Raw genomic sequence first — 26,674 nt, 5'->3', positions numbered from 1 at the left:
CGATTTCATTCGCCCGATCCGACGGCATGAATAAACGCAGGCCTACCGCGTGAGAACTTCCCCCCCTGGCCCGCACGGGGGGGGAAAAAAGCAGCTTCTGAAGGGAAACGATTTAACGCGTCGGCAGTTGATGTTTTGTCACGCTGTGCGGTTCGCGAAAACAACAAAGCCTCCCGCTGCTCCAGACGTCTCCACGCGCAGACACCAGGAAGTGGGCCAGACCCGTCCAGCCACCGTGTCTCGACCTGCCCTTCCCCCCCCACCCTTAGCCACAACCCCCTTCGGTGAACTGGAGGGAAACGAACCTGCCGGCGGACAGGTGCGGCCGGGGTGGCGATCTGCCCATCGGTCTGTGCGGCAGGTGCGCCCGCATTCCAGAGGAAGGGCTTTGCACCAGGAAAGTGCGGCTCGCCGCTCTGCGCAGCCACACGCGCTCGCCTCACCACACACCCGCACAAAGCTTCCCCGCCCCCGCTCATTTTTATTTGTGTGTGTGTGTGTGAGAGTAGTGCGCGTATGTGTGTGTGCATCTGTTTATGAGCGTGTGTGTGTTTATGAGCATGCCTGTGTGTGTGTGTGTGTGTGTGCAAGTAGTACGTGTATGGGTGTGTTTGTAGTGCATGCGTGGGTGTGTGTGCGCGCGTGTTTGAGTGTGTGTGTGTGTGTGTGCGCATGTTTGTGTGTGTGCGTGCCTATGTGTGTGCGTGTGTGTGTGTATGTGCGCGCATGTTTGTGTGTGTGCGTGAGTGTTTGTGTGTGTTAGTGTGTATGTGCGTGTGTTTGCGCACGTGTGTGTGTGTGTGTGTGTGTGTGTGTGTGTGTGTGTGTGCGCACGTGTGTGTGTGTGTGTGTGTGTGTGTGTGTGTGTGTGTGTGTGTCTGTGTGTGTGTGTGTGTGTGTGTGCGCGTGTACTTACTTGTCTGGCAGTCTGACGCTGGCAAACAGTCAGCCACTTTCACCGGGGAGGTGGTGGAAGGTCCTACAAGGAAAGGGCGGAGCCTTAGAGTGGCACGCTGAAACAGGCGCTGCAGCGTGGGAACTTTTAAAAAGCTCCTTGACCTCCCGCACAAAGGCCCGTGGGGGGGGGGGTGTGGGCGTTACTGCCACTGTAAGAGATATGAGGGAGAGCCAGGCGGTCGCCTTAATCCCCCCTGTCTATTCACCGGCCGCACGGAGGGGATATCCTGTGTCTGTCCCAGCTCTCCATCCTCACTCTGAGCGCGTACGGAGTTTTAGCGTACGGCTAACTGCTAACGTCCCGCTGTCTGTCCTCATTATGAGTTCATGTGGAGTTTTAGCGTACGGCTAATTGCTAACGTCCTGCTATCTGTCCTCATTATGAGTTCATGTGGAGTTTTAGCTTACGGCTAACTGCTAACGTCCTGCTATCTGTCCTCATTATGAGTGCATGTGGAGTTTTAGCTTACGGCTAACTGCTAACGTCCAGCTATCTGTCCTCATTATGAGTTCACGTGGAGTTTTAGCTTACTGCTAACGTTCAGATGTCCGTCCTCTGTCTCTGCAACAGTGCGTGTGGATTTTAGCCTACTGCTAACATCCAGTTCTCTGTAATAGTGCGTGTGGATACGAGCCCATTGATAACATCCAGCTATCTGTCCTCATTATGACTGCATGCAGAGTTTAGCCTACTGCTAAGATCCAGCTAACTGTCCTCTGTAATATTGTGTGTGGATTCAAACCCATTGCTAATGTCCAGCTATCTGTCCTCCTTATGAGTACATGTGTATTTTAGCCGCCTGCTAACATCCAGCTTCGGATTTCCTGTGCTCCTTAAAATAACCTTCCATTTGTGCGTATTTATAGCCTTGCATCTGCGTGTGACCTGTGTTTCCATTGTGCATGTACACAATGGCTGGGACAGAATGCGTCCTTAACGCTGACAGTTCAAAGCAAGGATAATTACCAGGGTAAACATTTATCACCTTGGAATTCTGGGAGACACCTACGCTGCTGTTTATAGGCACTGCACTGCAACCACTTTGTTGTTGTTTTTTATGAGTTACCGTGCCAGAATATATATTTGTATACGCATAGCGGCGGCAGTGTAGTATAATGGGTAAGGAGTTGGTCTTGTAACCGAAAGGTTTCAGGTTCGAGTTCCCGCTAGGACACTGCAGTTGTACCCTTGGGCAAGGTACTTAACCTGCATTGCTTCAGTATTATATCCAGCTGAATAAATGGATGCAATGTAGATGCTATGTGAAAGGTTGTGTAAGTCGCTCTGGATAAGAGCGTCTGCTAAATGCCTGTAACGTAATGTAAAGTAATGCATTGAGAGAGCTCATTTCTGGGTTTAGTATAGGAAAGGCTAATATTATAGAGCCAAAATCAGCAACTGGGAATCTCATGGGAATATTGAATGTGTGACAAAACAGGGTGAGGAACGCTGAACAAGTGACCCTTTCGCGCTCACCTTCCGCGGGGAGCTGGGTGGGCGCGGCGGGCGCGGCCGTCGCGCAGGGGGCCGACTCGCACTCCTCGCCCCCCTCGCCCGCCTCCTTCGATTCGGCGACGCTCAGGAAGTCCCGGACGTAGTCGAAGAAGTCCTCCGTCGGCCACTCCTCCCTCCTGTAGTGGCACTTGAAGTCCTCCATCGTGGTCTCCTGCGTGGGGGGGGACGCAAAGGGAGGCGAGAGAAGGGGGCGCGAGGGTCAGCACCTTCCAGGGTTTTTCGCGACGCCGCGGCCAAGAGCTAAAAGACACGAGGGGGGGGGGCACCCACCATGGTGGCTTGTATGCGATAGCGCACGTTTTGGAGCCTGTAGATGAACGTGTTGATGTCGATCCGGTTGGAGGAGACGTTTCCGAACGTGCTCGCCAGGGCCTTCAAGCTCTCCTCCAGGGGAAACGTGTTGAGTTCCACCCAGCACATCCCGCTCTGAAACGCAAGAAGAAGAAGAACACCGCTAAGCGTTATTACACCAGCTAAATGGTAAATGGACTGCAGTCTTATATAGCGCTTTTATCCAAAGCGCTTTACAATTGATGCCTCTCGTTCATTCATCCATTCACACACACACACACACACACACACACTCACACACCAACAGTGAAAGGGCTGCTATGCAAGGTTCCAGTCAGCTCGTTGGGAGCAATTAGGGGGTTAGGTGTCTTGCTCGGGGGACACTTCGACACGCCCCAGGGCAGGGGGATCGAACCGGCAACCCTCCGACTGCCAGACAAACCGCTCTTACCACCTGAGCCGTGTCGCCCCACTCAGCCAGCTGGTGGAAGGGAGCCACCGTGTAAATCCCTTAACCCACAACCGGATCAATTATAAGGCGGGCATAATACAGGCAACCACGTGCTCGGCTTTAAGCATGATCCCCGTTCTAGGATTATGCCGCTCTCTCTCTCTCTCATTGTTTGGAGTGAGGAAAGTGCTCAACCTACCGTGTTTCTGGGAACGAAGCGCACTGGGATCTTGTAATTTTTCGGTATATTCTGTTTCTGCCATAAAAGAACAAAAAAAAACAGCACGTGTTAATTTCCTAGCGAAGGTTGTCATCTCTGGCCAGCTCCTGCAGTGCATGATGGGTAAATTCCGTAAAGCCGTAAAGCTTTAATCCATTTCTTTTTTATTACACGCGCACAATCTTTATTTTCTACGTGCAGAAAATCTGGAGAAAAAAAGTGAAAATATGACTGATATGAAATAGAAGGGTCGACTGAAGAACTTCCAAGCACGGAGGAACTCGAGATTGAATCATAAATTTTGTACAGAAACGCGTGCTGTTCCCAAACATCTCAATCCCACCAATTCTGGCTTCTTCGTCCTGGAATAAACATTAACAGGCCTTTTTTGCAAGTCTAACGCCAGTACATCCTCTGTACATCGTCACAGACTTTCGTCAGGTTCGGCTCCAGAAGGTAATATTTTCGGGAAACCTCACGCCCCGAAATAAATGCCTTACCAGCAAGGAGATTCTTTCCTCATCGTCGATTCTTTGACTTCCAGTCCCTCGTGAACATGCAGCAAACGTGGTATAGAGTAAGATGCCGACACAAGCTGTTATCCAAATCTGAAAAAGCAGAGCAGACAGAAAGAGCAGGGTCGATGAGAGAACGCGCGGTCGTCCACACAATCTTGCCCGGGTAACACGCACGCAGCTCGGGGTTTTCCCCGACGGTCAGTTCGGTTAGGCGGAAGGAAGGACCTCACAAACCACCGGCAGCGAGAAAAACGGGCACGTCCAGACGCTGCTCAAAGCCGCCTGAGAAAGGCGGACGGAATCCACTGGCGATCTTCGCCGCCGCCGCGATCTGTAGCAGCCGCCAAGCCACAAAACCGAAATGTCGCGCAACATTTTTCAGCGTGGTCTTGCGGGTGGCCACAGCTAAAACGACAGATTATCCCTGGAACGAACGCACCAATAAATTCCATTAAAATGATATTCATTTTTACGTCATTAAATATAATTATTTATATGAACGTGTGTACATTCCCGGAACAATCCGGAATCATTTCTTCTCAGTCTCATCACTGTTTTCTCCTTGTCTAATTTTTAAGCTCTGTGGCTATAAACGTTCGCAGTTTATCTAGGCGCCGTATGCTTAATGCAATCTAGTCCGATTCTGCGTAATCGCCAATCTCTGTTACAACGTATTCAGTCCTTCGTTGGAATGAGTCCCTCTGGAGGGATTCCAATCATTTCTGCAGTGGCGTTCCGTCACGCTGGCACGGCGCTCCCAGCTGAGCGACAGGTCCCTCTGCGTTCCCGCCGTCTCTCGAAGATCATCAGCGGCGATAAGACGCAAACTCGATGCACTTTATCTGCAAACCCTCTACGCTTTCTAAAGATCATCTACAGTCATAAGATGCAAACTCGATGCACTTTATCTGCAAACCCTCTACGCTTTCTAAAGATCATCTACAGTCATAAGATGCAAACTCGATGCACTTTATCTGCAAACCCTCTACGCTTTCTAAAGATCATCTACAGTCATAAGATGCAAACTCGATGCACTTTATCTGCAAACCCTCTACACTTTCTAAAGATCATCCACAGTGAAGAGACGCAAACTCGATGCACTTTATCTGCAAACCCTCTACGCTTTCTAAAGATCATCCACAGTGAAGAGATGCAAACTCGATGCACTTTATCTGCAAACCCTCTACACTTTCTAAAGATCATCAGCGGTGATAAGATGCAAACTCGATGCACTTTATCTGCAAACCCTCTACGCTTTCTAAAGATCATCAGCAGCGATAAGATGCAAACTCGATGCACTTTATCCGCAAACCCTCTACACTTTCTAAAGATCATCTGCAGTCATAAGATGCAAACTCGATGCACTTTATCTGCAAACCCTCTACGCTTTCTAAAGATCATCCACAGTGAAGAGTGCAACTGATGCACTTTATCGCAACCTCTACGCTTTCTAAAGATCATCCACAGTCATAAGATGCAAACGATCACTTTATCTGCAAACCCTCTACGCTTTCTAAAGATCATTACAGTCTAAGATGCAAACTCGATGCACTTTATCTGCAACCCTCTACGCTTCTAAAGATCATCTACAGTCATAAGATGCAAACTCGATGCACTTTATCTGCAAACCCTCTACGCTTTCTAAAGATCATCTACAGTCATAAGATGCAAACTCGATGCCTTATCTGCAACCCTCTACGCTTTCTAAAGATCATCTACAGTCATAAGATGCAAACTCGATGCACTTTATCTGCAAACCCTCTACGCTTTCTAAAGATCATCTACAGTCATAAGATGCAAACTCGATGCACTTTATCTGCAAACCCTCTACACTTTCTAAAGATCATCAGCGGTGATAAGATGCAAACTCGATGCACTTTATCTGCAAACCCTCTACGCTTTCTAAAGATCATCCACAGTGAAGAGATGCAAACTCGATGCACTTTATCTGCAAACCCTCTACGCTTTCTAAAGATCATCCACAGCGAAGAGATGCAAACTCTACAAACCCTCTGCGCTTTTCAAAGATCGTCAACGACCACATGATGCAAACTCACTTTGCATACAAAGTCGCTACACTTTTTTCAAGATCATCAACAGCAACAAGATACTAAATCCATGCGCTTCGTCGTCAAACTACACTTTCCGGATATCATCGACAGCGATAAGGCGCTATTTCTGTGCGCCTTACCTGTGAACTCTGTGCCCTTGGCGCTTTGCCACGCCCAGTGAACCGTCAATCAAAGGAACCGCTTACACAGTAAACACATTCCAGAGCCAGGACCATTATGTCTGTCAAGAGTCGAATTGACACTGTTAGAGTTGAACTAACACTGGACATTTTCACTGCGTAGCATTGTAAAAAAAAAAATTCCAGAAGCTACGACAGAGGAAGTTCTCTCAGAGCAGGAGGGGGAGGGGGGGGGAGTGTATATCTTCCGTAATGACTGTCACTGTAACCTCTCTCCCCGGCTTTCGGCAGTCCCTTATCTCCCCGTCGCCGCGCGCAGAGAACAGGAGTCGTTTCTCTGGGCTTCCGCTCGGGACGCTACCGCTAAGACGCCCCCGAGCGAGTCTGAGCGCGCGACTGAAAGCCATCGCGGTGTACCCGTCAGAGGGCACGCGTCTCCACGGCAGCCCGGAGAGCGGGTGGGGCGCTGGCGGGGGTGATGGGGGGAGAGCGAGAGAGACAGAGAGAGAGAAGAGAGAGAGAGAGAGAGGGGGAGAGAGAGAGAGAGAGAGAGGCTTGCCAAATGAAGGAGCGGAGGTCTCAAATTAGAGCCAACTCCTCTCCTCTCCAAAAAGAAGCACAAAAAACGTTTCTTAGTTTAGGGCGCCGGGCGTGGCGGACGGGAGCGTTGGAGGACGGGGGCGCAGAGCCGGTGGAGGGGACGAGTCTAGGGCCCGTACGGCGCCCCCCCCCCTCAGGAGTCCCGTCCCAAATCTGCCTCGGGACCTCGCATTTCTCGTAGTTTAGGTTTTCTCGGAGCCTGTGACGGTACGGCCTCTTCCATGTTCGGTCCCGTCTGGGGCAGCAGGGCCCGCCCACATTCCGTCCACGCCTCGCTGCTTTCTCCCGTTTCGCAGAACCCGCTAATTGTGGGCTTAGCTGACACTGGCTCTCTGGCACTGAAACGTGTGCAATTATAATTATCTCCTTATTCAAGCCATTTAAGTCATAAGTTCTAAAAATTAATCTTCACTTGCTCACAAATGACATTCAATTATTTTTTTCACCATAGCTAGTTGTTAGTATGCATTTGGTTATTTTAAAGTAATTATCCTTTCACGGAGTATTTCAATCTGTATTCATCTGTAGTGTTTAATGGACTTTAAAGGATTTCATTGCAGTCCGTGCAGTTTGTTGGTTTCAGTTGCACCTGCCCCTGAGATGCTGTTGTTACTGCCTGACCAGCAGGACCAAGAGCCAGTATGACGATGAAACATCCAAGGTCATCAAGCTACGAATGAGTTGAGCAAGCTATATCAGGCAATACACAGAATACCTGTTTATTAGTATGTGCTAGGCATGACAGTGTGCACACGTTTCGATCTAAACAGAAACAAATGATCAGTGGCTAGCTATAGCTACTCACACTGCACTGTTTCAATAGACTGCAGTATGTTTCCACTGATAATTTGGTCTTCGCTGGGCTTAAAACTAGGCACAGAAAACTATGACACTTTATTGGAAATGACACTTCACCTAAAATGTGTGACCCTTAATTATCCTTAAACTCAACGGTCTGCGTAAAGCAAGATGTCTCTCGATCGGATTGCAAGTGGCCTTAATGTGGCAAAGAGCGTTTGACTGAATCCAGAGGGTCTCTTTCAAACACTGCGAACAACAGATACACACACACACACACACACACACACTCACACACACAAAGTATACAATGACAGTGTTGAGCTTTTCAGTGTGATGAACACAAACTTGTAGTTAATCACAAAGGCAGACTTAATATCGAGCAACGCCTGAATATGTTTTTTTGGTCTGAACGCTTCTGTCTGGAGACCAGACCATGCAGCACGCTGGCATCGCTAAACCCGTCTCCTAGACTACCAGCGTAAAGAAACGTCTGTACGCATCGTCTGGTCGGTAACGGCCGTGGTCCTAAGTCAAGACCCGAGTATTTTCAACGTGCTTTTTACTTTGTTGCCCCCAGGAAATTTTGAGCGTAAAACACTTCATTTCCTGCATTATGGTGAATTTTTAGGCACCAATTTTTGCCTTTCCTGCATCAATTTATGGTGCAAATGCTTCTTTCATGTTTTACTGGGGAGGGGGCAAATGCACGTGTTCTAAATATTTGAGGGGGACGTATCCCCTGCGCCCCCCCCCCCCGAAATCTACGCCTATGTCCTCAAGTGAACTCAAGCGCTGCGTCAGTTCTGTCATTAAACCCGCTACAACGCCCCAAAGCCGTTTCGCGGACCGAGTGCAATTCACGTACTGAACTTGCTTCCATTTCCTCTCTTCTCTTTCAGTTTCAAAGTGTAGAGAAATGTTGCAAGAAATGCTTAGAGGACAAATTTTTTTTTGTTATGTCGCTGGGGTTCTCTGAGTCAAACAGATTTGTTGGTGATTGACTCGACTGTTCTCATGAATGCAGTCCTCAGTCCGCCCCAGGATCTGGACAGTCTCAGAGGCTGTCAGGAGCACTGGGGAGCTCTGTTTCCCTTGCCGGATTTTTTTTTTAAAACAACAGCCCCCTCAGAACGGGGTTCCTCCAAAGGCTCCCCGACAGACACGGCGTCGAGCCAATCGAAAACCTCCTTTTTTTTTTTTCCCCAGCCGGCATGTTCCATGCGGCCAATGAGACAACCAGGCTGATTGTGAACCTGGCTGGACGAAGCGGAGAATGCGCATTTTTCGGATGTCGAGCATTTTCTCTGCCGTGCGGACCCATAAATCATACGCCCGGACGCCCGCCAAGGATAAAACGGAGATCGCACACGGTTGGGTAAAACACGTGCATTTTTAGAAACGTGTCTGTTCTGTTGCACAGTATTTGAAATATTTACGATCGCAATACTGCCCCTAATAATGTAGTCGGCGTGAGTAATGAGAGACTTTGTCAAAAAAAAGTCCAGACAACAAGAATTATACGGAATACACAATTCGTTTCTCAAGGCGTCAGACTTAAGACAGGATCATTTGAATGTGTGACAGTGCCGTTGGAGTGTGTGATCTAAAGTAATTGAGGTGTATACTGGTTTTATTACAGTTGTGACAAACCTTTGTACCACCAAAGTTGTGTAAGCTGCTCTGAGAGTGAATCTTATAATTAACCCTTTGAAGAGCAGGTTTTTATTTTATTTTTTCTCAGAATTCCAAGTTCTAGAACTCCGCTGCTTTCAATTACCAGCAGTGATTGTGACATCAGCATTAGAATGTTCAGTTAAGAGCACTTATCACATATTTGTGATCTCACACCTCAAAGTGTTAAAACTGCAGCAATCTGTGCCGTGCTCAGTCAACACTTTGTGTGCATTAAGGCACAGTATAAAAGAATTCTAACAAACACCTCAATAAATCAAATACAGAATTGCAAAAGCAAATATTTACTTAATTGCATTGGGTTTCAATTAAAAACATGCAAAAATGTTTAAATGCATTGCATTTTCAAATAACGTGTTTTTCGAATCATTTTGTAGAAATGTGTAACGGATTAACCTGCTATGATGAGTGTTGAGGAGCAGCTCTCCAGGAGGCTGATCCGTTATCAGATTAGTCAAATTCTGACTCCGATGTTAGGTAGCACACAGAACCGTGTTGCGGTTTTTTTTCTTCCAGGAAACACGTGGGGTCTATCTATCCTTTCTCCACACACTTTTCTACGTAATTCCCCATTTTCTTTTTTTTTTTTTTTTTAAGTAGGGGGTAGCTAGACTTTTTTTTGTAGCTCAAATTGTAATTCAGTCGATTGATTCGATTTCGACAGTCTATTTCCTCGAGTTCCTTGTGGACTTGTGGGCAAACCCAATAACGCGAAGGCTGAATCGGCTCCTTGTTTTCCACGTCCTCGAGCCGCACCCCCTTTTTACCGAATTTCCGCTATCAGCTTCCCTTAATCAAATGTAGGATAATCAGACCTAAACAAAAAAAAAAAAAAAAGGATTCCAATCTGTTTTGTTTCGTTAGGTTTTCGCTCGCTCGAGGAAACCATCAGCAATCAGCCTCATGAACGTTTTTGGCAGTAAATCAAGACTCCTGTTTTGGCTCGGGTGCCTCGAATACGCAACGTTATACATCATGCGTGTGGTCTGAACTTCCCCACGAAAGGAAACACGCTCATATCGATCTTTTTACAGGGACCCTGGATTAAACCCTTTCCCCCCTGACGAGATTTGGGGGAAGGAATCGCCAAAAAATAAAGGCCGCTTCTCAACTAGTTGGCAGTATCAAGACCTAACAGTCTTCTTTCAAAGTTCAGCATGTTTAAGGTAGTAGCAGAAGGCTACATAGTGGCTTTCTGACAGTAAGGCTTGAGGCCTACACAGCAGACTTCGCTGTTGCCTCTTGTTTCCCTTTAACCCTTAAAGGTGTGAGGTCACAATGATGTGATTAGAATGTTCTAAACTGAACATTCTAATGCTGATGTCACAATCACTACTGGTATTTGAAAGCAGTGGAGTTCTAGAACACCAACTTAAAAATTTGAGACCTAATTCCAAACAACTACTCTTCAGAGGGTTAATCAAATAAGGTCAAACAAAACATGCATTTGAGATCCTTCTTATCCTCTCGCAGTACATGTTGGGCTCCTGTACGTATACATTTTTTCTTTGAATTCGAAATCTTCTCTCCACATGAGGTTTTGTTTCATTAACCAGGTGGTCTCACTCAAACGTTAGGACCCCACCGAGCCCACCCACAAGTCTCAGCCGGTGTTCTTACTTCACGTCCGACCCAAGCTAATCTTCTTCCGCGCCGATTATATACAAATATAATCCCGATTTGCGACAAGACAAAAAAAAAACTTGCTGTGTTGAAAACGTAGAAATCCCCTTCGAACACGTGCACACGCGTCCGTATTCTTCCTCGCCTCCTTCCTCGCTCCAACCGAGCAGCCAATGGCGCGAGATCACCTCCATCCGCTTCCCCTAAACCACACATCAGCTCTTAAACCGCTACGCTTCCGGGGCATTCACGAGTACGGACCAAAGTACCTCTGGCGCGATATATACAGAATAAACCATTTCTGGCAGTCAGAGGCTGTGCGGTCAAACCCGCTTGAGCATGTGCAACGGTGTCCTCAGCAGCACCTACCCCTAACCGCTGCGAATGGGAGCATCCGCTGATAAAAGCAGCATTAAATGCAGCTCCCATTTACCACTGTAAATCAGTTTCACTTCAGTTCGTGTTCGTCTGTCCACCGCACGGCCGCGACCGGCGGAGTTTGCCTTCGGTACGGCGTGAGAAGTCACCTCGGTTTCCGACACCGCGCGGTAGAGCGCATCGACCTTCCCAAGTGCCGGAACCAACCGACGAGCCGAAGCCTGGAACCGCGTATGTCAGCGATCGGCAACTCCCGGTCCTCGAGGGCCGAGAGCTGCCGGTCTTCCACCCTCCCTTTTCGCCTGGGAGTCGGGTGCGAAGACAAGTCTGGCCAATCAGTAGCACTGATTACCCAGGAGAAAAGAAAAAACCAGGGCTGGATTTGGATTCGAGGGCCAGAGCTGATGATCCCTGGCGTACGCGGTCAACAGGAGGGCGACTCCCGCGGCGATGACAGTCGACTGGGGCCCACGAGGAAAATGATGGCGTTTTCGGATGACCCGGGTTTCAACCCAACGGATTCCGGGCTCAACCTCTGACAAAGAACGTAAATTCTCCGGACGGGTGGACCGGGACACATCCGGCTTTCTCCCTACTGTAGCACAGCGGGTAAGGAACTGGACTTGTAACCGAAAGGTCGCAGGTTCGATTCCCGGGTAGGACACTGCCGTTGTACCCTTGAGCAAGGTACTTAACCTGCATTGCTTCAGTATATATCCAGCTGTATAAATGGATACAATGTATAATGCTATGTAAAAGTTGTGTAAGTCACTCTGGATAAGAGCGTCTGCTAAATGCCTGTAATGTAATGTAATGTAATAACATATAGCGGAATTCCGTATTAGCCGTGTTCTTGTCGTGTTAATAATCGCACTCGTACGGAATTCCAAATCTAGCCACGTTCTCTCATAATCTTACTCATAGTAGACGTGCTGAATTCCATATTGGCCGTACTTCTTACCATTAAGGTCTGAACTAGGTCAAAGGAACTAGATTGCAGCCCTTTTTTTATAACCATGTGAATCTTCCCAGCTGAGATGCCCTTTTCCATAGAGGTCACGTATATAAATCAGATGAAATTAGATGCACTTCCTGTAACTCCTGAGTTATGAAGGGCTCATGCCTAATGCCTCCTTACTTATAGTACTGCAACACAGACTGTACTCTCTGCTAGCTTTTGAATCAATGAAATGTATTTTTCTGATATATTTGATTTGATATAGCAAATACATCAGAAAATGCACTAGCTTTTTAACTATGTTGTATCTACTATTAATTTATGAAGTCCTTATGCCAGATGTTTTGAATAGTCTTCAACCGTCCCTCATACAAAGTCCATAGGTGTCTTCACAGTAGACAGGTTTCCCTGCAATGCTTCCCGGTACATAAGCGACAGCGCTGTAACTGTGCGTGTTGCGATCAAAGCGAAGCTGGTTGCCAGTTTGAATCCGGTTTGAAGCTTTGTATTTTTCTGAACTTCTCAATGGCCTCTTTCACATTCATAAACAGAGACACCAGACAGGCGTACAGCGAGCGTGGAAACGAAACCTCCCTTGGCTCCGCCCCCCCGCCCCTGCAGCCTCTCTCAGCGCAGTTTGGGACCTCAGCAGGGGAGGTGCTGTCGCATGATCAGGCCAATCACGTGTCGCCGTGCAGGGCTGACGGTAACAGACGGCGCTGTCACGGTCAGGATCAGAACACAAAACCACATGAACCCTTTTAATGTGTGAGATCCCAAATATGCGATTAGAATGTTCTTAGCTGAACATTCCGAAATGCTGATGTCACAATCGCTACTGGTGATTGAAAGCAACGGAGTTCTAGAACACTGACTTAGAATTCTGATTTCTTTTTTTTTCCCACAAAAACCCACTCTTCAAAGGGTTAAGACAGAGTGCCTGTGTTTCTGACTGTGGGGGCAACGCGCTGACAAAGCTCCTGGCTACGAAAGCCCTCTCTGGCCTCTCACTCTGCGTCACCAGCACTTCATTTGGATTCGTACCGCACCAGGGCCTGCTGCCCAATCAGAAATTCCTGAATTTGCACAAGCGTCGACGGCGCCCTTCCTCGGTCTTACTCTTCCTCGGCTCCTACATGCGCCTAAAAGTCTTTAGCGGTGACCGGGGACAGCCATCCAATGACTGCGCGATACGGACCAAGCGTCCGGAAGAACGGACGGCGACTTACATCGGCGCGTGAACCCGAGATGCATAAACAGACAACGCGGCGAGGTTAAAGATGCGCTCCGAAACAAACCATCGGTTTTAATCTTGAATCGTACGGCCCCAGGGATGGCTGTGCCCCTTAACAGCTGTGTAGAGTGTTTTTGCCAGCATCCAGCCCATCGCCAAGGACACCAACCGCCACATGCACCGCAGACAAAAGCTACAGTGTCAAGCTTATTTTTTTTTGCAGGTAATGCTACGTAATTGTCCATGTTTTACTGCACGTCATTTCGTACGTAAATTAATTGAAGGCAGCGTCATGTTTTTTTTTCCCCCTTCACAGAGAATGTCTGTTCTCACAGAGAAATGGCTTTTTGTTTTCGGAATGCATTTCAGATCCTGCCCTCTGGTAGGAGATGTGCGGCCCCTGTGTTTAAAACAAACAGCGGCAGGGCCAGTTGCATCCCCTCTGCTATCAGGCTCCTTAATAAACATAACCCCCCCCCCCCGGAACCCCCTTGCCCCCCTCCGCCTGGAAGAACTGGACCTGTTGTGCACGCACACACACACACACACACACATTCCCAGTAGAGGGAATTTGCTTTTCTTTAAAAAACAAACAAAATTTTGCTTTTAGAATCATACCTTCTGTTTTTTATTGTGGTGTTATTTATTTATTTATTGTCTTGTCTGTATGTAGTGTACTCACCTGAACAAAATGAATTTCCCTTGTGGACAATAAAGAACATCTATCTATCTATCTGTCTACATATCAAGTAAGAGAAGAAAAAAAGATTCTTCACTATGATTGATGTTATCATGAGAAAACTTCTTACACTTGTTCTTGTAGTTATATATATTTTTTTTTAAATGGGTTTAGAAAACCGACTTATAAATCAAATCAGCCGGAGCCATTAACTTGGGCTGCGCTTAATGTGTTCGACCAAGCTCTCCTCCGGAGCTTAGGCTTCTAAACATGTACGTACATCTGCACGCGGCGGCATTACAACATTAACGACACAGCTCAGGAGGTAAGAGCGGTCGTCTGGTAGTCGGAGGGTTGCCGGTTCGAGCCCCAGCCCGGGCGTGTCGAAGTGTCCCTGGAGCAAGACACCTGACCCCTAACTGCTCTGGCGAATGAGAGGCATCAATTGTAAAGCGCTTTGGATAAAAGCGCTGTATAAATGCAGTCCATTTACCATTTACCATTTAACGCGAGGCTGATAGGTCTTTGAAAGCGTTCGCGAGACGGAGCAATAAGACCGAGTGCCCGTTCAGTCTTCCAGGAGCAGGAGTTCAAGCCGGCTTTAAGAGCATCGGGGAGCCATTAAGCTCAGCATACCAGGAACGCCGCTGGCCCACGTGAACCGAATTCACGCTGTCAGTAACTCCCCCCCTCCCGCGCTACGCCACGATAAAATCAAATTCAGCTGCCGTGCTTTTTTTTTGCCCGTCTAATAAAAAAAGCGCAGACAGGGTTTTGACTTCGCTCGCAGGAAGGAGAAAAACCGCCTCTCCCCACCCCCGAGTCGCTTTTGTTATTGGAGAGCACGCGTGTGGGCGTGTGCAACGTGTACGTGCACCCCCACCCCCTGCCCGGGCCTCCCGCACAGAAAATACGACTTGACCCGGACACCGCAATAGCATTCTGCGTCCTGCGATAGCCTGAGCTTCGTGAAAGAGATCCTGATCCCTGACTGTCTGTGGCTAGTATTAAATCATCATTAAGTCGTTACCTTCGACAAGCGAGAATGATTATGATTTTCCTCCGTTTAGCAAGTTCAGCGATCACGGGAAACTCTCAAGATAAGATAAGATATACTTTTATTGAACCCCGTGGGGTAATTTGTCCTCTGCATTTGACCCATCCTGGTTACTTAGGAGCAGTGGGCAGCCACAGTGCAGCGCCCGGGGGACCAACTCCAGTTCTGAGGCCAGTGCCTTGCTCAAGGGCACCTGCAGGAGCGCACCTAACATGCATGTCTTTGAGTGTGGGAGGAAACCAGAGTACATGGTAACCAGAACGGGAGAACATGCAAACTCCGCGCAGAAAGGCCCCCAAGCCGAGATTCGAACCCACGACCTTCTCGCTGTGAGGCAAACAGAGCTCGCAAAGTGCAAAGTCCGCGTTTGCGTGTTAATGACCGCGTGCAGGGCTGGGTGTTTGACACACAGATTCATGGCAGATTCAGACGTGCTTTTCACTCGGTGTTAATGAGGTGCTGCGGTACTGCTTTGCTTTACTGCCAGCGTGCACAGGAAAACACGAACAATAACGCTTGCTGTTTAGGTTGTAGGTTTTATTGGAATTAAAAACCAACAGGCCTCGGTGTTACGGTATCGCGTTTTAAAAGCGCAAATAAAACCCCACTATATTTTACATAAAAAAAATTTATATTTTATAAATAATTTATAAAGGTAAGTACAAAGATAATGGTTAACCAGTGTTTGCATTAATTGTAATTCGAAGGATAAGGACAAATGTTGATTTAAAGCAGGCCTTGGTTTTTAAGAGCACGCTGATTCACCAATTGGGCAATCGCGCCTTTCACCAACTGTACACTATGCAGTGGGCGGCGATCACAAAATGAGTGGTGATTTTCCCGAGAATCGACGATGTCATGAACTAGAACGAGGAATTGCCAGGAGTGAACGTTGCGTCAGTGTGAGTCCTTGGCCATGCCTGCTGTTTGCAGTTAGCAGTTTGGCAACCGCCTCTGTTATTGTCAAGGACGAGGGAGAAACACAACCGCTGTTAACTCCTGGATAATTTCATCGTGTTATGGATGTGTTTAACTGGCTCACACGATGAGAGCATGCTATTCAGACCACCAAGAATAGTAGAACATGAGAATACACAATGAGGAGAACAGGCCATTCAGCCCATCTAGAACATAAGAATACATAATGAGGAGAACAGGCCATTCAGCCCATCTAGAACATAAGAATACACAATGAGGAGAGCAGCCCATCTAGAACATGAGAATACACAATGAGGAGAGCAGCCCATCTAGAACATAAGAATACATAGTGAGGAGAACAGGCCATTCAGCCTATCTAGAACATAAGAACATAAGAATACACACTGAGGAGAAGAGGCCATTCAGCCCATCTAGAACATGAGAATACACAATGAGGAGAACAGGCCATTCAGTCTATCTAGAACATAAGAATACCACCTGAGAAAGAGGCCATTCACCATCTGATAACATTAAGGATTACACAATGAGAACATGCCATTCAGCCACCATAGAGCATGAAGAATACAATGAGGAGAACAGGCCATTCAGCCCATCTAGAACATAAGATTACATAATGAGGAGAACAGGCCATTCAGACCATCTAGAACATAAGATTACATAATGAGGAGAGCAGGCCATTCAGCCCATCTAGAACATAATAATGACATAATGAGGAGAACAGGCCATTCAGCCCATCTAGAACATAAGAATACACACTGAGGAGAGCAGGCCATTCAGCCCATCTAGAACATAAGAATACATATGAGGAGAGCAGGCCATTCAGCCCATCTAGAACATAAGAATACACAATGAGGAGAACAGGCCCATCTATAGAACATGAGAATAACATACTGAGGAGAGCAGCCCCATCTAGAACATAGAATACATATGAGGAGAACAGGCCATTCAGCCTATCTAGAACAAGACATAAGAATACACACTGAGGAGAAGAGGCCATTCAGCCCATCTAGAACATGAGAATACACAATGAGGAGAACAGGCCATTCAGTCTATCTAGAACATAAGAATACACACTGAGGAGAAGAGGCCATTCAGCCCATCTAGAACATGAGAATACACAATGAGGAGAACAGGCCATTCAGTCCATGGGCTCATGATTTACAGACAGACTAAAGAGTATCCACCTGATAAATCATTGCTAGTCAAATATGTAACTCCGTTGTATGAATTTAACAAGCTCAATGAAAGCCCCCCCCCCCTTTATTCTAAAGCTAGTTAAGGTCACACACAAAGCCGCGGTCCATCTGTGCAGAGGGATAACGGTGTCAAGCTGGGGAACAGGCCGTCTTCCGTCACGTCGGCCTAGCGTTGCACAACAGTCCGAGCGGGTTCAGGTCGCCGGCGAACTCGGACTCCCTCTGACCCCCCGCCCCCCCGCCCCCCCCGCCCCCCCCCCATGCTGGCAGGCCTTTGACGGCCGAGCCAAAACCCACAAGCCGCCGGATGAAAGATCCGGTCGGGGACGGTTTGCGAACGCCAAGGGCCTCGGCCCCGCCGGGACGGCTCCGCCGACGCCCTTCCCGCCGGAGCGGGGCGGGGCGGGGCGGGCCGAAAACGCAGCGGCCGCTCGCGGGGAGGGGCGTCGAGCTTCCGTTTCCCTCCCCCTCGGGCGCGGGAGAACCGTGCCGTTCCGGAGGCGAGGACGACACCTTCCTCTTCCTCTTCCTCGCTGTCGATGGCCGCCGCGCCAAACCCGACTCCAGCTGTGACGAGACCTTTGCTCCCGCCTCTACTCCGAAACCTCTCGCTCAATATATACGCAGCCACGCCTGTTTTCGCTCACTTTAAAAACCATAGCCAAAGCCTGGAGTCGTGGCCTGCGCTCAAGAAACATATTTATTGCAGTCTAGGTTGCCAGATGTGCCAGTCTAAAGCAGAACTGAATCCAAAAATAAATCTTTTTCTTTTATTTTTCCCATCAGCAGATGATAAGGAACATGGACAGAGCATGATATATGCATGTCCCGCTTATTCACAGCATTGATGATGAGCACCGACTCGGATCAAATTCACTGGCAGTGCAACTGTCCCCTCAGACAGCAGATAGCGTTGAGTTCGGACCGTGCCGTGTCAAATTCCCCACAGCCTAGGAGATCGCACAATTCGACCCGTGCCAGTGCCAACTGTGCCCCACAGCAAGGAAATTGCACAATTCGACTCGTGCCAGTGCCAACAGTGCCCCACAGCCAGGAAATTGCACAATTCGTCCCGTGCCAGTGCCAACTGTACCCCACAGCCAGGAGATCGCACAGTTGGCATTGCGTCGCCCGGGGCACATACGAGAAGGACGCAGTCTGAGGGGACGGCAGCGTTCATTTCGAACTGTTCATGTGCCAGTGGCATCCCTTCGCCTTCGAGTATGATTGGGTCTCCTCTGACCTGCTCTGTGCGTGCATGGCCTGCACTCAGCAAAGTGAATCATTACATTTACTTAATAAAATTATGGACAGTGGTTGCACGCAGTGCTATTATATATAACTTCAACTGATTAGGTACTTGTATGAGTGCTTAGTCAGTTGAAGTCGTATATACTTAATAATATAGAATGCAACTGCTGTCCATAAAGCAAAGCCGATGATTCATTTTATTCAGTGAGTGGCAGCGATGTGAAAAGAAGCAGCTGGCTGGCAGGCGCGGGTTTCAGAGGGGAACCGCGAGTTGTCTTCACTCTCCCGAGCCGGCAGCAGGGGGCGTATGTGAGCACGCTTGCAGATAGGTCAGGAATTGGACATTCCTGATTCGGGCGGGACTGCAGATGGCAAGGTTTTTTTGTTTTAAGTGAAGGTGCGTCGATATTAATGCGCTCTGCAACTTGTCAGTATGTCAATACCATGTTCATATCCTTTTATCTTGACAGGCAGTGTTTGCAGCCAGGCATGCGCTCCCCTTGCCTCAGTCTCCCACAGTTCATTGCAAAGTCTCAGTCTACGATGCCTACGAGATGTTGGTGAAATGCTTCATGGGAATTGTATTATAATGTCCACAATGACAGAATTGTCAAATCAATTTCATTTTAAAGCTTATGAAAGTGAACAAGCTATAGCTGGTACGCATGGACAACCATAAGTAAGCAGCATGAGGTCGAGGATGAGGTCTTCCTTTAGAAGCTTATTTGTCTGTGTAAACGTCCACAGAATTGGCTAATTGGGCTGATTTGATTTCGGGGGAACCGGCTTGATGAAACCCTGCCGGCGCACAACCCTGGACGAAATTAGCCTGACCCTCTTGGTTTGAGGAGATAAATGTGGAGGTTTGCAGATAGCGTCCCGCTGCTGCCTTCCCCTGGCCTCCACTCCTCCTTCAGCCCAAATGGGATTTCATCCCTGCCTTTCTTTAAGAGGCTCGGGTCGGGAGCTCCGTCTGAATTGTTGCGTTAGGGGACAAAAACATGAATCGCAGACCCAAATTTCTGAACCTGGCAGCCACAGGGAAGCTGAAGAAGCTGCCCTTGAGCTCCTGAAAATGACACACTTTCCACACCCCTTAATAACAGTAGAGTTTAAGTGTGACCGTTCCAACCATCCATCCATTTTCTAAACCGCTTAACTCCTGGTGTGAGGGCTACAATATGAAGATGTATAAAAGTGGGGCGATTTACGAAACTTGCTTTAAAGAGAAACTTTAATGAAACACTTTTCATTTCTGAGGGGGGTTTTGGAAAAACATTCAGGTCAGGGTCATATCTATGAATATTAATCGCACTCCTCCCACTGTCCAGAGACATGCGTGTTAGGTTAATTGGAAAGTCTAAATCGTCCTTGGGGTATAAATGTGTGAGTGAATGGATTGGTGGTCTGTCCAGGGTGTATTCCTGGTGTCTCACCAACTGCATTCTGGGATAGGCTCCAGCGAATTCAAGTTTCAAGTTCTGTAAATTAGCCTGCTGTTATTGTTATTTTTGGAAGTAATACAGTACGCACAAGTTATTGTCCTTAGAGTTACGAAAACATCTTCGTTTTATATGGTGTCAAAGGGAGACTGTGGGGCCAGTCCTCACACTGGAACAGTGCCTTTGTAGATAACAGACTGTGGGGCCCATCCACACACTGGAACAGAGCCTTCGTAGATAACAGACTGTGGGGCCCATCCACACACTGGAACAGAGCCTTAACAGATACCAGACCATGGGGCCCATCCACACATTGGAGCAGAGCCTTAACAGATACCAGACCATGGGGCCCATCCACACACTGGAGCAGAGCCTTATAACAGATACCAGACCATGGGGCCCATCCACACACTGGAACAGAGCCTTAACAGGATGAGCTACCCAACAGCCCTCTGGCTATTAGTGATGAAAAACTCCAAGAATCTGTCAAGGAGTATGTAGCTTCTCACCACACAGCTCAACTTAAACTAGTGCTTAAACTAGAGTGTGTTCACATGTTCTGCAGCAAATTAAAATGTGTGTTTTTTTTGTGTAGTCTACTAACAAAAGGCTAACAACCACGTTCGGTTTAACCCCGCGGGGGGCGGGGGGGTGTGCACTTTTGCCCGGCTTGCAATCCCAGCAAGCAAGCACGCATGCTCTATCAAAACTGTGCGATCTGTTAGTCACTAAAATACTTTTTACGATTACATACATTCGGATTCATCGGCATACGCACACAATACAGAAGCCGAAGAACAAAAAAAAATTCACCCGCATGTTGCCAACACAGATTTGTGGCACCATCTCCCGGAATATCAATCGAACTCGCCCGTCGTTCGCGTTTCGCCTAAAATACGTCCTTCGAGCTTGATGCGCCTCCCTAAAAAGCCCGTGTTACATTTTACCCCGTGTTAGTTTTTGCCCCGCTCTCCCCTAACGATAACATCCGACACGCCAGCACTAATTTCTCCTCATCCGTTTTTAGCGCTTGCGTCGCATTAGCGCGTTAGCGCATTAGCACGTTAGCGACTGCAGCCTCAGCGCCCCATCTTTCGTTTCTTCCGCCGTCTGCGAACGCCGCTAATTTCCCACCGGTTCCTCGTTACGCTGTCGTCGTTAATTATGAGAAGTCCGATAAGGCATATCACCCTCTGGTTAAAAAAAAAAAAAAAAAAAAAAAAACAATGGTGCCCAAAGTCTTCATCAGATATGTCTGAAAATTAATTATGTAACTGAGTGTAATTTACAGAACGAGGAAATGCATAGCTTAAAAACTCAGAGTCTAAAAGAGTAGTGACACTCAGATATGTCCTTGATGTTTATTGCAGAAAGCGGTACATGTTACTGTATCATACAGGCAATAAGCCCATGCAATGAATCACTGAAGTCATCTCACATCTCACTCTAGCTTTGATTGATGTGTCCCTCCTCAGCAGGCTTGGTCCCTGCTACAGTCTAGAAGTGTTCCGGTGGAATCATCAGATTACTGAGGTCTGATCCTGTGTCCCTTTGAGGGGTACGTTTCTCGTTTTGCTTCTCGTTTGTTTCTTCCAAGCTCTCTCGTTTGGGCTTGTGGCAGCTGCCTGAAACTTCTTAATGCTATTGCACAGAGTCAGTCATGTCACTCAAAATTTTCGTCCGTACAGCAATAATATTCAAATTCGGTTTTAGGCCTCGAATCACAGGCTTACAAACGAGAAGGTTCTGAGTTTCGGAAGCTGCGTTAGGGACAGTATGATTGACCCTTTTAGCCAGAGCTTCACTTAAACACTTCAGCACACTCTAAAATGTGAGGGTGAAGCTTATCCATTTAACCCTATTACCATACCCCTGCTGTATTTGTGTAGGTAATACACTCTGAGCTGGTCAACAGCTGACCTGGGGTCAGCTCCTTCACCACATCTCTGCTTTAAGAATGCAATCTCCATGCAAATTTCTCAGGAAGCATAAAGGCTGTTAAACGGTTAAAAAGGGCTGTGTGTGTGTGTGTGTGTGTGTGCGCGCGCGCGCGCGCGTCAAATCGATTTGATACAGGTATGACATTTCAACCGTTCTACCAGTCGTTTTTACTCAGCCAGAATCCGCGAAAGAATGGTAGATCTGAACTCTGAAATAAATACGAAATGTCATTTTTGGCATTTCTTTCTTACATAGTTCCCTTCCATCTCTTTATTTATTTATTTATTTATTTATTTAAAATATGCAATGCAGAGCTTTGCTTTCTGGGTGTTTTCCGGGCACAGCATCAGCGGCAGTCAGCGAAATGACTCACACAATCTGATTAAAGCGCTAATCTCCTAATCTATCTGCTGCTCGTCTGAGTAAATATCTTGCATGTATACATTGTTTTCCACTTTCACACACTCGTTTCTCTGATTATAATAACAGGTCGTTCATGCTGTGACTAGTTGCGGCTTATTTGCTTTTTTTCACCTGGCGAATAATGAAGTTTCAGCTTCTTCCCCACAATTACGCAAATTGAATTCCAAATTGTGAAACTGTCACAAAGCTAACGACAGCGAATTGTCAGTGTTGAGAGCTTGTTGGAGTGACTCAGTGTATCTGATACATGTGTATGTTTCTCTAAACCTCTGTTGAAACGTGAGAATGTATAAAAACAACAGGGCTGTATTCAAGCAATATTTGTCTTTGACTTAGTAACAAGCGACGCGAGTTTATTTTGGCAATTGCTGTGACTATGTTACTGAAGAGAGAAAAAAAATGAACGTGGTTTTTGCTAATGTCAGCCAAAGTTAATGACACATTTTGATTAAATCCCAGGCGTAGTTGTATAAACTGACTTGTCATTATCTAAACTGCCGTCCAGTCAGACAACATCTTAGACACTCCCATCTCAGCGGTTATAGAGACCGAATACAGAGATGCCTTATCCTGTCCGCGTTGGTTACTAACATTACAGATGTTCTGTGATAACAATTAGGATATTTTACAGACATTGTCCTGAAAACTTTTCCCGTCCGAATAGGGCTTTGGGCTAAAAGGGGTTGTGCGAATAAGGTCATGGCTACAAATCAACCAATGAAATACTACTCCAAGAAAAGGAGAGCGCGTGTTACGCAAATCCCACTCGAACCGTGCAGGCTACACCTGTGTTAGATTTCCTTGGTATTCCGGCACCACGATTAAAAACTAGGCTTTATAAATGCACCATGAAGGACAGCGCACTTAATACGCGCAAAACGATAAGATAATCGCCTACACGCACCCACACTGAAGTCAATCACAAAACAGTCCCACACTTAAGTCGCCAAACAATAAAAATAATAAAAACAATATCTTACCTAGTTTGTCAATTGATTTGTATCGTTAAGGTTACCTGAATTATTTCCAAAACCAACAACTATAAATCCTCATATAATAACTTTTCTTCAGGCATTTCAACAAAATGATTTCAACAAAAGCACCTCAATTACGCTGCAAAGGGTTACGTAAACTGCGCTTGAATACAAATGTGTGTGTGTGTGTGTGTGTGTGTGTGTGGTGGGGGGGGGGGGGATTATTTTATTTTTTTAAAAACAATTTGGACAAGATAGAACACAGCCGCGTCTCGTCGAAAGAAAGAGCGTTTGTCACCACCGTACGCTCGCGGGCAAATGCACCCGAGATTGTAGCCCTGCGCAGTTTCGCTGCGTACACGCTCACCTGTGGTATCCCTCCGGCTAAACTGAATCACAAAAATAGATAATCACCGAACGCGCGAGACCACATGCTTTCTGCAGGAGTCGCTTCCCTTTCCAGAAAGGACCGTTCAGCAAGGGGACCAAGTGTGACATGACAGTGTAGCATTCCAAATTGAATTTGGTGACATGTCGTCAGTTGCACGTACGGCACGTTAGGCAAAATCGTGGCAAGGTTAAATGTGCCCCATCACTGTAAGCACGTATACAATACAGTTGAACCGTGAGCTGCGCAATCCAAAAAGTTAAAGTTGACACAGATTAAATGGTGAGGCGTACTGCAATTTAGTCTTGATTCATATTGCCTTGCACAGGGTTCTGTATCCGCGTGTGCCATAAGTTATTGCCGTCAGGAAATAAATACGCGTACCATCCAATTTTTGCAAGCAGAATATATCTGCTACCTTTCAATAACATTAGGATCTCATTTAGCATATCTTTGGTTGTGGCGAGACGGGTTGTCATTAAATTTAGTCATTTTTATTATTTATTATTTACCAACAAAAAATACAACGCATGTTCACTTCAATTTAGAATACGCTTGTTGTTTGTATTCCTTTTTTTCAAGTGGGGGGTTTTCATTATCAGCGAGAGAACATAACACCGTTTTCATTTCCAAATGATAGTTTGCGCAAGTACTGCAAATTCAGAGGACACATACTCTAAAAACATATGCGCGACAACCCATACGAACTCTGACGAATAGTCGCATTGCAGAGTTGGTTAACGCATGCAAAGACGCTAGGATCCTATAAAAAGCATGCAACCCCGCATTGACTTACTTTTGCCTTCTTCATAAGGAAAGAGAGAGGTTAATCCAATGTGCACAAAATCCTATTTTATCTTACTTCGGTTGGAAGGAAAGGGGTTCTCATAGTTCCACGTGCACATGTCCAATATTCTCGGCAACTGATCCCAAGCAGGAAAATATCCAGATAGACTGATCAGCAGACACGGAGGCTAGACTGTTTGAGCGAACGACGGCGTCGGTGATTCTTAAGATTCAAGAAAACGGATTTTCAGACCGCAGCGCCCTTTTTATCCGCCGCGCGGGAGCCGCCCACACGAACTGTAGCCTATACTGCCACCGAAGTCCAGAGATCAGGAGTCACTTCCCAGTAGCAGCGGCAACGAACGCACGACCGTCTTCGGAAAAACGAATAATTCAGACTCCTTTCGTTTTAATATCACAAATTTTAAGGGCAACTTCGAATAATATTTTTAAACTAACACAGGACAGTTTTTTTAAAACTTGCGAGTGCGTGGTTATAGTATGCATAGTTTCAGCCTGCAATTAAACGGGTACTCATTTGTTCACACGGCCTGCTCGCGAGTAACTAAATTAGGTGGTCATAAAAGGCTGCTACTTGTCTTCCATTTGAGTCTGGTGTTATAAGCAATAACTGGTTTAAAAATCCGAACACCAGCAGGTCCGCAGCCAAGACCACGCTAATGAGGATGACGGTAGGCATGGTTACCATGCGGTTTCCATGAGTGGCGTGAGTGAAGCGCATCAGTGAGGCGCGTCCTCTGACCCTGAAACACGCCGCCGAATCAGTCCCGCTGCAAGAGCTCGTTATGCAGCCCTGCAAACGGACGAGACTGTCATCAGCAGGACCTGAGCGGCCGCGTGCATTCAGAAGCTGAACCGATTAATTTAATCGAAAGCACTTCCTAGTTCAGGAAGCCGAAGGATCATCCAGCGCTCGAGGATCTCATCTCGGTTACTGTTCTCAGGAAGGGTTTTTTGCGAGAACCGCTGTAATGATTAATTAATCGTTTGGCATGACCAATCCGTCTACCCCACTCTTCAGTTTGAATTTGTATTTCCTTCACAGAATCAAAAATGCTGTAAATCCTGCCACGTCCCGACTTTCTCTTCAGAACGCTTCTCCGCAGTTGTTTACGACTTTTAAGAGAATCTTCAATCTTCTTTTTTTTCGCCCAAATTCCTTTGGAACCTCTTGATCTAAGAGCCGTAAATCTCCCCGTGCATAGCTTAATACATGATTAAAAGAGGGAATGGGAATCTGGAGCAAATCATTGTTTTACAAATGTGTAGCATCAGGGGTGCTGTAAGGGTGGAGGAGGGGGGAGTTGGGACAATTTTCAAGAATACCACTGACAAGGGCCCTCAAAAAATATTAAAACATATGATTTTTTTTGTTGGGGCCCAGTGTGAGGTCTTTTCATAGGGCCCAACATTCCTGGTGGCACCTGTGGGTAGCGCATGTATCTCTTTAAAGATGTCTACCGGCATAAGTGTAAACAGCAATTAGAGTGCGCCGTGTTATCAGGGTTCTTGTGGAAACATTAGTTGCACATTTACAGTAACTGTTAGCGAGATGCAAATTCTCTTGAGTACATTTCTCTCTAGCCAATCATCTGCATGCATTTCCCTATTTTGGAAATACCCTGAAATGACCTGAAATAAAACCATTTCCAAAGGATTTTCAGAGGTAATGCAAGTAATGACAGCGAAGTTTAAAAAAAAAAAAGGCCATGGCCTCGATAGACCAAAGGTCGGGAAAGGGGCTTTTTTTGTGGGGTGATGTCATCGGCGATGTCATCAAGGAAGTGCTGACGGCGGCCCCGTGTGTCAGCACGGTTTGTTTCCCCCTTAATCGAGTCGATCTTCAGACAGGGCCATTTGTCTGGTCCCTGGACCGCGGGGGGCTGCGCATGAAGTCACGCTACTTTCAAAGGCACGGAAGGTTCTGGAGACGCGATAAATAAATAAGCAGACGGGCCTGATGTGCTTTTTTTTGAGCGGTCCAGATCAAAGAGAGAACGGAGCGAGAGAGGTGAGTTGCAGGCGAGGACGAGTGTCCTGTCTCCATTTTTGCTCCGCGTCGTCTGGAGAGAGAGCCCATGTCTGGAGAGACCTCCCCCCCCCCCCAATTTCATTGGGTGTCACATAGCACATGGTGCGAGGACCAC

At 47.0% G+C, this 26,674-nt stretch overlaps 1 protein-coding gene across 2 annotated transcripts in view; it reads right to left on the bottom strand.

Annotated features, from left to right (window-relative positions):
- The window catches only part of LOC135245797 (uncharacterized), a 35,155-nt gene extending 10,319 nt beyond the window's left edge, over window positions 1-24,836 (bottom strand). The window contains exons 1-6 of one of the 2 annotated variants that reach the window (XM_064319074.1): window positions 24,583-24,836; window positions 3,936-4,043; window positions 3,415-3,471; window positions 2,744-2,899; window positions 2,435-2,624; window positions 917-979 (exon numbers count right to left, since the gene is read on the bottom strand). In XM_064319074.1, coding sequence (XP_064175144.1) covers window positions 917-979; window positions 2,435-2,624; window positions 2,744-2,899; window positions 3,415-3,471; window positions 3,936-4,043; window positions 24,583-24,609 — 601 coding nt within the window. In that variant the 5' untranslated portion in view covers window positions 24,610-24,836. Of the gene's footprint in view, window positions 1-916; window positions 980-2,434; window positions 2,625-2,743; window positions 2,900-3,414; window positions 3,472-3,935; window positions 4,044-24,516 lie in introns of both variants that reach the window. The other variant, XM_064319075.1, reaches the window with a different exon arrangement.
- Between the last annotated feature and the right edge of the window lie 1,838 nt (window positions 24,837-26,674).

This window comes from Anguilla rostrata, chromosome 19, assembly GCF_018555375.3.
Source record: "Anguilla rostrata isolate EN2019 chromosome 19, ASM1855537v3, whole genome shotgun sequence".
NCBI classification, from domain to species: Eukaryota; Metazoa; Chordata; class Actinopteri; order Anguilliformes; family Anguillidae; genus Anguilla; species Anguilla rostrata.
This window is presented reverse-complemented; position numbering and strand designations above follow the sequence as displayed.